The sequence below is a fragment of the Drosophila erecta genome, unplaced genomic scaffold, assembly GCF_003286155.1.
Source record: "Drosophila erecta strain 14021-0224.00,06,07 unplaced genomic scaffold, DereRS2 tig00000092-arrow-pilon, whole genome shotgun sequence".
NCBI lineage: Eukaryota > Metazoa > Arthropoda > Insecta > Diptera > Drosophilidae > Drosophila > Drosophila erecta.
In genome coordinates, this window is record NW_020825207.1 from 16287794 (window position 1) to 16300883 (window position 13090).

Genomic DNA, 13090 nt, shown 5'->3' on the forward strand with positions numbered 1-13090 from the left:
GTTTCGGACCAGCTGCTGCCTCGGCCAACATGGATTTTTAAATACCGCATTTTATTTATACACGCGTATTTATTATGCAACGAACACTTTTTCACAGCGGCCATTGGCAATTTGTTAATGCTTAAATTAAGAGCCAAGCACTGCGGCATTGTTTTCGCCGATGACTTACCTTTAGTACGAATATTTCGCCGGTGGTGCGGTTGATGTCGAATTTGCTATTGGCTGGATTATCCGGATCAATGCCCTGGCCCGTGAGGAAGTACACGATGTTCTGGGGACGATCCTTGTCGCCATCTGTGGCCGTAACCTGTTCATCCAAATGCACATATTTATTATTGATGGTCGGGAAAGTGAGGAGTAAAGTGGAGCAACGTTAGGTAAACAAGCAAAAAGTGCGAATTAAGTAGTAGGGAAATAATACAAACATGCCATGCAAAAACTACTTAAAACAAAACCATTTATGCTTCGGTTAGTTTAGATGAATGCGATTTGTACGAGTGCGTTTATTTTTTCACCTGCAATGGCACTTTTCACTCGTACTTATTTACTTTAATTACCATTCTGACTTTTTTAGCCGCTTTGCAATGGATTATGATTTGTTTGCATAGTGCTTTCAGGTTTCAGGATTCAGGTTTTAGGTTTGGTCAGTGAAAACTATTGTTGTTAGCAGTGAGTGAGCACAAAATCAATAAAATATAAAATATTATTTGCGTATGGTTAGTAAAATGTAAATACAAACAAAGAAAGGTGCTGACTGATTGATTTTAATTCTCTTTGTTGTCTCTAAGCGCCAACTATGTCCATTTTAATTAAATTAGTTGGACGCCACTAGCCACAAGTGAAACGTGTTAAAACCACAATAGGAAATCTGAGCGGGTCAAGCTTAATCGTGCAAATGTGTGGCATTAATACTTAAAGAGCATATTGAATTTAATTAGCAGCTTTTGGTAGCAAACATAAATGGCTAATGGAAAGCACATATGTGCGATAAATAAAATGCGAAAGTTTGCGCAATACCGCAGGGAATATTTTAGTAACAGAATCAATTTTTCGTTAAAGTCACCCCACTAATTGTATGTACTTTAATAGTGCACCTTAATACCCAGTGGAATTCACGTTTCAATTTACACAATTGCCGCCGAATGGCTTTTAATAAATTCGAACACTACACCTTGCTCGCGGAGATTATTCATTATGTTTACGTATTATTATGGCTGGTTTACACAAAGTTTACATGGGAAATGAGACTGAATGAGATTTCGGGTTGTTGGGTTAAATTAATTGTTACGTGGCGGAGCGGCTTTGTTTGCTATATGTTCGTGGTCGGTATGATTTTATGTACAGGACTCGGAAATGGTAAATAATATAGCGACCTGCATAATGGTAAAGGGCGTGTTGGTCATTCCCTCGTCGAGAGTTCGCTCGTAGGATGTCTGCGGGAATTGCGGTGGAAGATCGTTGACGTCGCGCACATTTATGACGATTGTTGTTTGATTTTCATTCAAACTGTCCGAGGCAACCAATTTGAGTTCGTACTTTATGCAAACATTAAATAAAATATATGGCCAACGGAAAATTGGTGCAGGGAAGAGAACGAAAAATGGTAAAAACAACGAAATTAAACAATAAATATAAAATGCACATAAATTACGAGGAGAACATAAAACTATTGATTCAAATTATATGAAAGCTCGCTTGGCTTTACGCTTTACGCTTTACGAAACGGAAAGAATAATCCAGCAAAATCTTGTAAACGCTTTTCCACTCTTGACTTGACGGCTAATTTGCATTTTTCACATTCAGTGGTGCGCTCGCTCACTCATTAAATGGCGATAAATTAATTGACTTTTTCAATTATTCAATAAAAAGTGCAGACATTTGAAGGTGTGCATGTTGATCGACATGATTTCAAGTCATTTTCAATTTTATACATAATTTATCGCAGCCCGGTTAATGATAAATCAATAGTATTACCATATTTTTTCTGTAAACCGCAATTTAAATGTTTTATGTGTGCGCATTCGGTAAATAAATTTTATACGCTTTTTATAGGCCACATTCTACAGGCCATGTCCACTTTAAAATGGACAGCATTTTTTAATTGTTCAATTACTTTTCGTCATATTTTTTCACTAGCCCTAAATCAAACGAAAAAGCGGGAAGCGGAACAACATGCAAATGGCTTCAAATATGTTGCATTCTTTCGAACTTAAAAAATGTATTGGTTTGCCATTGTAAATACTTTTAAAATGAACCAACATAAATTTGAGTTCATTAATATTGCACAGCAGTAAATGCCCTTAACATGTCAACAATTTGTTGTGTAAAAAACAAGGGTAAAATGCCGCTTTTTAGGCTATTCACATCATTAAAATAAATATTGGGAGTGATGAATAAAAACTAACAAATTGTTTTAAAAACGAAGCTTGTTCACTCTAACATTCTATGTGTATCTTTTGTGCAATAAAGTGTGGATCAGGCAGTTTTCGGGGCGGGGAACAAATTGAAAGGTAAAACTCAACACATGCAATAATATCTAGCTGAATATGAACTCTACTGAACAAAACAAAAGCTGTGAGCTAGGATTCAGATTCATTTTGTTTCATTCATTGACCTGCAAGACGCGTTTGGGCAAATTACGATCGTCCTCTTCGGTGATCTGGGTGCGATAGGTGGGTCGCTCAAAAACGGGGGGATTATCGTTAACATCCTTGACATGGATAATCACGGTGGTGTAGTTCTCCTTCAAATTGTCGGAGGCGGCCAAGCGAAGTTCATACTGAACGCACAGAGAAAAACGTATTATTTATACTCATCGATTGGGTTTTCAACACTTTTAACGTGATCTTTTTAAGCTATTCAATATCTGCCTACAACTATATCAATATTTCTATCAAGCCTTTTTGCCTGTTTCAGTGGTTTGCTAAATAATTCGACATTTTGGGAGAAAGTTTCCCTAGCCGCGTTGCAATTAAAGACGCGAAAATTGGATGACGACTGAGTTTGTACTGGCCAATTGTTCGAATTGCAATTCAATTAATGGTTGGCCATCCACGTTCTTGCCTTTGGTATTTGTCTTTTCGACCGCAGCTCGTGTAACAAAACTTGTTTGAACTTTTAAATATTTAAGCAGCCTCGCGGTGTGCGAAGCGTGTAAATTGAAATTCAAAGGGAGAGCGAGTTTCTTAATGAATTTTATAGTTGCTCAAGATTAGAATGGCCTTAATGCCTGGTTGGGCAGTGAAATGGAGTTTTCTTGTCGTTTTTCTAGGGACCTTTTTAAAAACTTTCTCCCTGAAGCCTCCAATTAACTCTTTAATTTTCTTGCTCTTTTTCTGCCTTTCAGTAAAAATTCCTGTTGAAGCTTAAAGAAAAAATAATTGTACTTCGGGAATGTTTTTGTTGTAATCCCTGGTGGCTCTATGTATTCTCAGCTTTCCAATGACATAAACAAATCTCACAGTTGACTAAGCCCGCAACGCTTATGTCATAAATATATCTGAGCTGCGAAAGAACGTTTGTCGATTACAGAGGAGTCCTCTGCGGGCTTCCACTTTGCATTTTTCATTTTTTTGCGAACGCGGTTTCTGTATTTCCATTTTTTTTTGTTTTTTTCCGGTTTTTGGTTTTTTACTTACCCGGCGTCGAGTTTCGTAATCTAAAGCGCCAGCTACATAAATGGCACCCGTCATATTTTTAACCGCAAAAGCGCCGCCAATGTTGCCGCTTGTAATTTCATAGCGGATACGTGAGGCTGTGGGCGAAGGACGAATTCAGGACGAGAAGGAGAATAGGGACGGAGAAAAATGTGTGTGTAAGATAATAATTGCGGAATTTCTGGGAGCATTTTTTGGGGGCGTCCACAGGGGCCCTCTACTTACACTCGTCGTGATCCTTGGCCGTTACAGTGAGCACTGTGTGTTGAATGTCCTCGTTCTCGTCCACTTCGGCCTCGTACAGCGATTTGTCGAAATAGGGCGGGTTATCGTTTTTATCGGCGATGCCAATGCGTATGAATTTGGTGACTGTTGGTGGGCAAGAGGGCGGTAAAAACAGCATTTCGCTCGGTTAAATTTCTCGTTTTCAATTTGACACTCAAGAACGGTTGGTACTTCGCAATTATCACGTACTATACACAATGAGGAAAACTTTTCCTCTGCCAGACAGAGCAACAATATGACGCCTCTTATTGGGGCGACCAGCAATTTGTTTGTCTTTTATTTAAGGCTAGATCCCCTATTTTCATAGCTTTTTATGCGTGGGAGATTCAACGCGTTTCGCATATTAAGCAGCTGGGATATTTTGAACTTCCGATTTTTATTTGCATGTGCGATGATGTAATTTATTTGATATTCATGGATTTTACATTTGATCACAGAATGAGTGAGCAGTAATGCGGTCGCAAATGAATTCGAGCGAAATTTTGTATTCAGCCCATTTAAGCCTCTTGTCTTGAGTATTCATTCGCATAATTAACTATTATTTCCTCTGGTAATGTTAGACAACACCTATTGTGGCTGCTGAAATTGCTTCGAATTCACTCAAATTAAATTCAAATTACCCCAAAAAAGACCTCTCATTCTGCCCGATTTGAATGCAAGTATTCAGGTGATTTAGTATGCCAGGTCGGGCAAATAGAACAAAGAAAACTCCAAGTGGACTACAAATGGGGGGCGGAGGGCTGGACAAACAAAGCCAGTGACAATGAGACATATCACTGAGCAGAGATGTCAGGCAGGCAGTAAATTACATATAGCATTTATAATTGCAGCAATAACAACGTCGGTCAGAGCCAGTGCGTTTTAATTAAATAAATGCAAAGACCATTGGACCAAACGAAAACCTGAAGAGTACACACAAATCTACGGCAACAGATGCGACCAAAATTTTGCCGCTTAACAGCCCATTTAGAACTTGCGTGCTGCACAGGGGAAATTTGGGCTGGCATTTGAATGCAATTATAGTTTCCCAAGGAATCGTAGATTTGAATATTTAAGTGCATGCATTTATGTGTAGGTGGAGTCTATGAGTTGTATATAAAACCATTTTGACGAAATGAATAATCAAACTGTGCGATATTTTCTCTCAGTTTAATCGGAGCTCGGCACAAATGTTTCTGTTTATCAATTTACTTAGCAATCCTGAGAAGGACAACACAGGAAAACTTTCTCTGGTGCCAGCGTTGTTTGTGTTTGGGTTTATAATTTAGCTGCCTTGACTGGGCACTATCTGTGTGCAAGAATTATGCACATTTGCCGGCGCTGCAGGTTGACAACTTCTATTGCAGGGCGGCTAACATGGCGTATGTGTGATAAGTTCCATGCCCTTGCGTGCAATCCCACCGTGGCGCTTAAATTAGCAAATGTTTGTGACCAATTTTGAATTAAATTTATGGCAAAACATTGCTAATTGCCAACTCGACTGTGGCTTGCTTTCTATGTGACGACATTTTAATTAAAACTTGGCAAAATACTGTTGCTAGGCTGCTATTAAATGCAAATAATATCCAGTGTATTTATCAACATTTATGCTTTAGTCAAAGGACTTGCATTTGCCAGATGAACATTTTTGTATTCCCATTATTCGTGTGTTCTGAAAACTCAAAGGATTTTTGTTTCACCCAGCATGCTTTAATTAACCGAGATACATCATTAAAAATAATGACTCGACATCCAAACGGATATTGTTTAAAGTTGCTTCAAAACATGAACCTATGTTCTAGAGTCCTCAATTATGGCACTTTTATATATGTAATTAAAAAGGGCCATTTAAATCGCAGGACAACTGCAAACCTTGAGCTTGTGAAAATTCTGCAAAATTATACGATCTTACAAAGATTTTCATTACATTTTCGCAGTAATTTCTGCCTGACCTTTTAACGACAAAAATCAATTTACCTGCGTGCAGACGAGGTGAGTTTCCGCGAAACAATACCTTGCACAATATATATTGATTGCTGATGCTTAACATATAAAATATTCATGTTGCCTCATATATATTTTTGACGCAGATTTTTTCCGCATGCCATCGACTTCTTTGAGTTCTTCGTGCTCGGATAAATGAAATTTTATGAGTTTTTATTAAGCACATTGCCGGGATGTGTGGAATTTACAGCGCAATATAAGCGAAATATAATGTACGGGGTGAAACGTTTTACAATAAAGAAAACACCCGAGGCCAAGTCAAAAGTTAACCCAATTTGGAAAGCTTTTATCCTTTCGCCTTTATCGGCTTACAAGGAGAAGCCCAGCCCTTGAAATACTTTATCTATTTATCTAACACCAATTTTATTGCATTCTTCAACTCGACCGCACTCCCATAAACTAACTCGAAATCAAATAGCAGATATCCCATTGAGCTTTCCAGCTTTCTGACACACACTCGCCCACTGACACACATCGAATTTGATGGTGAATTGTGTGTGCAATGTTTGGACAGCTGCTGGGGATTCCCCTTTGGGCTGTGCAGAGGTTGGGGGTTCCTTCTTGGCCAGGATCTCAAGTCCTTTGTGCAGCCTTAAGAGCTGACATTGAAGCAATTTGGGTTAACTGCAGCCGAGTGGCGAAATCAAAGTCATCTTTATCACATATTTAACTTGAGGAAAATGTGTCACACTCGCTTTCTCTTTACCGAATAAATAGTGTTCAATAAATATGGATATTTCTTCTACTTTTTTGCCCCCGAAAAGCTGCCACGCTTAGCTGCACAAATGCCACATGCCGCATGCCACGCCCCCCTCCAATTCGAGTGTCATAAATTTATGCGCTATTTTCGCTTGTTCAGGCATTTCGCCATCCAAACATATTTATATATGTATATGCACTACGTGATGTGGCACAATGTCAAAATCAAAGACGCCATATTTTTCCCCAGCTTTCCTTAACAGTTTTTCCGTGCATCCCATTCCATTTTTTCGCTTTGAGGCAAAGTTTATCGACGAGTTTCGCACTTGAATGAATTTTAACGATATTAAGCAGCAAAACGAAAAAGGAAAATAAACAATTACAGGACTCGGGGAAGATACCTACATAAGGATTCTTTTAGCACCAGGACTTTAAGTTAAGAAACTTTTAAGATATAGTTACAGTTTCATATTCATAGTATTCAATTCAATTCATAGTATAGTTTGAACTGTCCTGAGGTAAAAACTAATTGGCAGATGCAGCTTTCCCTTACCCATTTCATTTTACGATCGCCGCTGTTGCAAGTGCAACACAATGTACGATATAAGGGGAAATCACTGACCATACGCATCCGCTTGTGGCGTATGGGGTATGGGCCATTAATGGCGCTTAATGTGGTCGGGCTATAAAGAAAAGCTAACTGCATGTCCGAAGCTAATGCCACCGAAGGGGAAGCTGTGGCATCTAAATTGTTGCAAAAATATTTTATTGCAATTCTTAAGCCCCAGCTCGTAAAAACTTGTTCAACTGCATTTTGTCGCTTGGCTGCTGCAGCTGCTGATTTTTTTATGATTGTGGTCTATCTGCCTGTCTGTCACTTTTCCTGTCTGCCCCACTGACTGGCAGCTGTTCCCTGCTGTTCGTCCTTCGTCCTTCGTCCTTGGATTCAAAAAATAAGTATAAATATGTAGCTGCACCACATGCGAGGTCCTCAACAATGTTTCTGCGGTTCATTCGGATATTTGTGGGCCTGTCTGTGTCATGTGTATATGATTGTCTTGTTTGTGGTTTTTGGGGTTTTCTTTCACACATCACCGAATTTTGTGTGCTCACACTTTTTCCAATTATCGACTAATTTGCGCCACTGAAGAGATTCCCTGGCACTTTTTAATTAGTTTAAATGCCAGTCAGGCACAGCCACAAAAAAGCCATTTAAATCAATTGACAGGCCAGGGAACTCCGACTCCGACTTCGACTCCCTCACCCGGAAAGTCAACAAGAAAATGCTGTCACGTACTAACAGCTAATTTATGAACCCAAAATTTGGCAGGACATTAATTGATAAAGAATACCGAGACGTGTATATATGGGACCCAGGTGGATGATAAATTGTTCCGTGAAAAATTCCCATCACATCTCCTTTAAGCAATTGAAACACGAAACTGAATACAAAATGGCAATGGGCAAACGAAATAACACTTTGAGCAGCCCAACGATGCCGGCGACAAGAGGCAAACGAGTTTTCCTGGGGGCTTGTTGCGGTTTTTGTGGCCAGCAGAAGGAAAGTGAGAATAAGAAACATTTCTCCCTTTGCTGATGACAGTTGGCCCAGAGTTGGGCCTGGAATCGTGTGCCCGCCTCCGGAACAGTTGTCATTGCAGTTGTATCTGCTGCATACGATTGTACAATTACCAAATGGCCATAATTCTGCTCTGACCAAAAACTAGTGACCCTGTTCTTGCACTTGACTTGTTTATGCTGGTCTCGGTCCCCAGTGAGTTTATGCCGACAACAGTAGCAGCTTTTGCATAATGAATGGCCAAAATGGGTTAGCCGTTTGGGGGACCAGAATGGGGCCCTCACTATTGCCAGTTGTCGCCACTCGAGCGGGCTTCGTGCTCAGTTTCGACATCGCAAATTGACTGCCAGAAAACTTCGCCAGCTGTCAATGGAGTTTAAGAAAAATCAGCTGGAACTTTTTACACTTTGGCAAACTTTTAATGGTATATAAATAGTCCTTCTAAAAGCAAAACCTTTTTGTATTTGGAAATCTGAAGCCATAAAATAATAGATAACTTTGCTTACAGGCGTGCTTAGAATTAAAGGTCTTTTAAACTCCAACGATTTCAAGCAAATACAGTATAACTTCGAACTCTTAGAATGCATTTTATATTCTAAAAGCTTCAGTTGGAAAATTTCGAATTTCTGTAAATATTATATTCCCAGTGTTCGGGCAAGCAGCTCTCAAGTGTCGCCAAACTACGTCAAGTGGACAAAGTGCTATATCACCGGAAACTTGCCAGTGCACCTGCTGCCTTTTTGGGCCAAGGGACGACTAATCATCCTGAAAGGACAGCGGTGGAAAGTTGCGGCCCTCGTGTCATAGTTTAAATTATGTGCGCAACTTTGGCAAAACTTTTAATAGCATCCACAGCTTGCCAATCGAACGGTGTAAACATGTCGAGCATTTTAGCCCGTTCCCTCTATCTCGGCATATGCTCAATGATTGGCTACACTATCCCGCAGAATGGGGAGCGGAAAAGCGAGTAGTTGGCCGAAATGCGTGCCTCGCATTCAGAAGTCGCTTTCCGAGGTAAATGAGTTTTCCACCGCATCGCAGTGAAGCATTAAATTGTATCTCTCGGGCGAAACTTTCAGCGCAACCGTCCAAGAAAATTCTAGAGTTTTCATCAAGTATTCCAAGCAAAAGCGACAGGTGGACGCGGCCTGGCGCAATAAACCAATTTAAGTTGATGGCCAAGCTGAATACTTTAAAGGCTGTCAGGCCGCAGACAATGAACCCAGCTCAATGGAGAAAAGTGCCCAACAAATTAGAAGCCCATTAATAAAAATTACTGGCCTGGCTCTTTGTCAAGCCAATGTTGCAGCTCTTCGGCTTTCTCTCGAGACTCAATGGCGAATGTCTGTCGGTAATGACAGACACCAATAACATCAGTAGCATCTCGGTATTGTATACACAAATGGAGATAATTATCCCGCTCGAACGGCCATTAGGCATCGAGTGGCTGGCCATGCTAAGGACGGCATTCGGCGTTTGATAAACTCAAATTAATTACATTGATTTATGCCATTCCAGGCATGCGAGACCAGAGTCACGCGTGACTTATCGACACTTGTCGCTGGAGTGACGCGGCCAACGGCTTGGAATTTTTCCAGAAATAGGGCAGGACGAAGGACGCAGGACCCCGGCATCAATCAATTTTTTGCGTCAATTTATCAAACTATTTCACTGCGATACGATTTAAATTGTTGCCTAGTTTTGCGGTGGCACGTCCCCAAATTGCTTATTTTACTTCAGACGTTTTCTCTGTATTTATGTGGCCCGAGTGCGGCGCGATTGTGCTAAATGCATACACTCGACAAAAAATCGGAATTTATTGATTATGATCTTTTAGTAAAATAGTTTTGAAGCCCCCAGAGAGTTTAACTTTCGGTGTGGGATTGCGGCATACAACTACTACTACTTAGCTACTGCCTTTCAGTATTCATTTAATTTTCCTAAACTTTTTCAAGTGCACGCCTATATTTACTTCACTTTTTGCAAGAAATCACATCAACAATGTCGTGCGCATGTTTTGTCAATATTATTTTCCATTTGATTGATGTTCTTGCCATAAAAACCATTGAAATGTGCTTCAAATGGATATGGAATATGGCAGGGGTGAAGCCATCGATGGGGAAACATCGGCGTACATATATAAAGGATATCCTATGCGGGATATAGGATGCAGGATGTGTGCGGAGTGTTCATAAAACGTCTCCAGACTTTGGTCCTGTCTGTGCGCCACTGTTACTTTCCACCAGCAGCTGGTGCTGCGAATGAACAATGTTTTGGCTTTTATGGTCGCAAATTCATTGTTGGTGCGACGACGGCATCTCCTGTATCTACATCGGCCAACTATAAATATTGTTTATGCCCCTTGTGGTCGGAGCCGCATTACACAATGTTTGTTGCGACTACAATTTGTGGTTTATGTTGGGTCGCCACCTAAGCATAAAAGTGTATTAAAAGTTGGCTTTACGTGCAGTTATCCAAATAGCTGGCTCCAACAAATTACAAAAAATGTTAAACAAATCGAACGTGAAGTAGCTGAAAAGCTTGCATGGCACCTGCTTAACCTGTATTTGCGCTTACTGAATTGTATTCAATATTCTTATAGGGCGGGGGACCTCCGTCCAAATCCAAAATCAAATATGCAATCAGTTCAAATAGAAGAATATTCCTTTCATATGAATATGGCAAACAATGCCAGTGACAAACAAAAATTCCTTTGCAACAGAAGCATGGCTTATCTGGGGCACACGGATTTATAGATATAATATTTCTCTAGCCATCTACCAATTCTGATTCCCATTCCCATACCTATTTCCATTTTGTTTCAAATATGTGCAATGAAATTATTTGTGCAACTGAAACAATAGGGCACATAGAGCTCAAATGCTAGTTAGTCGGCTCCAAAATATTTGTTTTTCATATTTGATCTCACTTGCTGTTGTTGGGTTTATATATTTCATTGGCAGTTTTGGTCGCGGAAATGGAAATGTAAGATATGTATGTATAACAATGTTTAGATTTCCATTTCCATCCGTTGACCGTTCCATATTGCGTAAAAATTAAAGTGTCAGCATCGGCCATTGTACCACCTGGCGTATGCGCAATATTTTCAGAATTCGGTCCTTACTGTGTGTGTTACATTTTCCTCTGGCCAGAACACAAATATACTTGCTATTTTTGTGTGCGAGTGTGGCCCACAACAGTCATGCATATTTTTAGGAATTCTGTACTCCTTGCAACTTGCAACTATTGGTAGTTCGTTTCGTTTCCATTGTGTTTTATTGACCCTAGCACATGAAAGTTTCCGGCTTTCCTTCACTTCCCTTTACGTTCGCTGTTTTCTTTATAAGCAGCTTAAAGTTGAAGGGAATTGCACATAAAGTTAACTTCACCGAACTTTAGCGTCAAAGTAATTAAAGTTTCTGCTCGATGCGGTCAAACGAAGTACCAACCTTACCTGAGTGCGGTTTTATAGAGGAGTTGCGATAGGAGTGCTATTTGTTTACCTGCAATCAAACGTAAGAACGGGAAATTGGATTTAGTGACAGATCAAATAGCAATAAGCTTACGAATATAATTGCTGTCCTCTTTTAATAACTAAATTTAAGGCGAGGGAACCCTTTAAAGCGATTAATATCATCACAGTTGCTTCCAATTTGGGTAAATTTATTTGCATATTAGAATATATTTCCACAGGCTATTTCAATTACTTGCAACATCTTATAGGAGCTACTATTTTGCCAACTTCGGTTTCCAAACAGAAACCTAAGTATAGACGATGTTGTGTTTATTCAGGACCTTAGCATTGGGTGTAATTACAGCTCAACTGCTAATGCATTTTAGTGAAATGAATTTCCATTATGTGTTTAAGAATAACATAAAACATGTTTGTTTAACATCAGAAAGTCTGCACTTGACATTAGAAACTCTTTGTGTTGTTAGATTTCAGGCTTTTGTATCGCAAATTAAATTTTCCGCAACATAAAGGCGGGTCCAAGCCAGGTTTTTTATTCACACATTTGTTTCAATTATCAGGCACTGGTTTTCTTTCCTATTTCGTTTTCCAACTCGTCATGTTTAGTAAATCAGAGGCAAATCAGGGATTATTCCTGAGTTGCGTAATCTGAGCTTGACGTGAGCGACAATGACAACAATGGTAACAAAAGTGACAATGAAAAGCAGGAAAGCGGGAAATTCCACTGCCAGAATAAGGCAGCATGGAAAACTGCTACGTAATCAGATTAAAAGTGCGAAAAAGAAAAGAGCTTTGGCTTTGTAGGAACGATTTCTGATTCACCTTTTCCACCGCTTAATTCTAGGTTTGTTTGTTTTGTGACCCAATTAGTTCGGACTGAGGGATTGGGTTTTCACTAACGGCTATGTTTGCTGGATGTTGCACGACTACATTTATGGTGAGTCAGGCGACCATTTGCCATTCTCAACTGTATTTCATTAACTTTTATTTGTTTTAATTATCGCTTCAGAAATAAATAGAAAACAACGCTCATTTTCATTTAACCGGAATGGCCAACAAGAGATAGCAAGTGCAGCGCGAAAGAGACGGACGACTGTGTCGCTAAGCCAGCTTCATCCTAAGCAACAACAAAAAGGGCAAAAAATATAAAGCTAGCGAAATAGCATAAAATATTGTAAAACAGCGCTCTCTGTTGCATTTTAATTACATTTGCATAAGATGCAGCTTATCTGCCCCTTGCCATGCTTCGTTGCAGTTTTCAGTTTGCGCAAGGCGGCAGCACTAAAACCTTTCGATACATATAAAGTCTGTTTCTTCTGACTATTTAATGTCCTTTAAATGAAAGCGGGAAAATTGCACATTTTTCTCACACAGTTTTACATTAAAAACTGCAATCTACTTAGCAGTGAAAGTTTT

The 13090-nt window shown here is 39.7% G+C and overlaps 1 protein-coding gene across 12 annotated transcripts in view; it reads right to left on the reverse strand.

Moving 5' to 3' along the window:
- Positions 1-13090, reverse strand: part of LOC6549281 (neural-cadherin) — a 120713-nt gene that overhangs the window by 14228 nt on the left and 93395 nt on the right. For 6 of the 12 annotated variants that reach the window (XM_026980343.1, XM_026980339.1, XM_026980344.1 and 3 more), the window contains 4 exons: positions 3882-4025; positions 3639-3754; positions 2615-2779; positions 170-307 (listed from right to left, as the gene is read on the reverse strand). In XM_026980343.1, coding sequence (XP_026836144.1) covers positions 170-307; positions 2615-2779; positions 3639-3754; positions 3882-4025 — 563 coding nt within the window. Of the gene's footprint in view, positions 1-169; positions 308-1373; positions 1536-2614; positions 2780-3638; positions 3755-3881; positions 4026-13090 lie in introns of all 12 variants that reach the window. The other 6 variants (XM_026980348.1, XM_026980345.1, XM_026980349.1 and 3 more) reach the window with 1 other exon arrangement.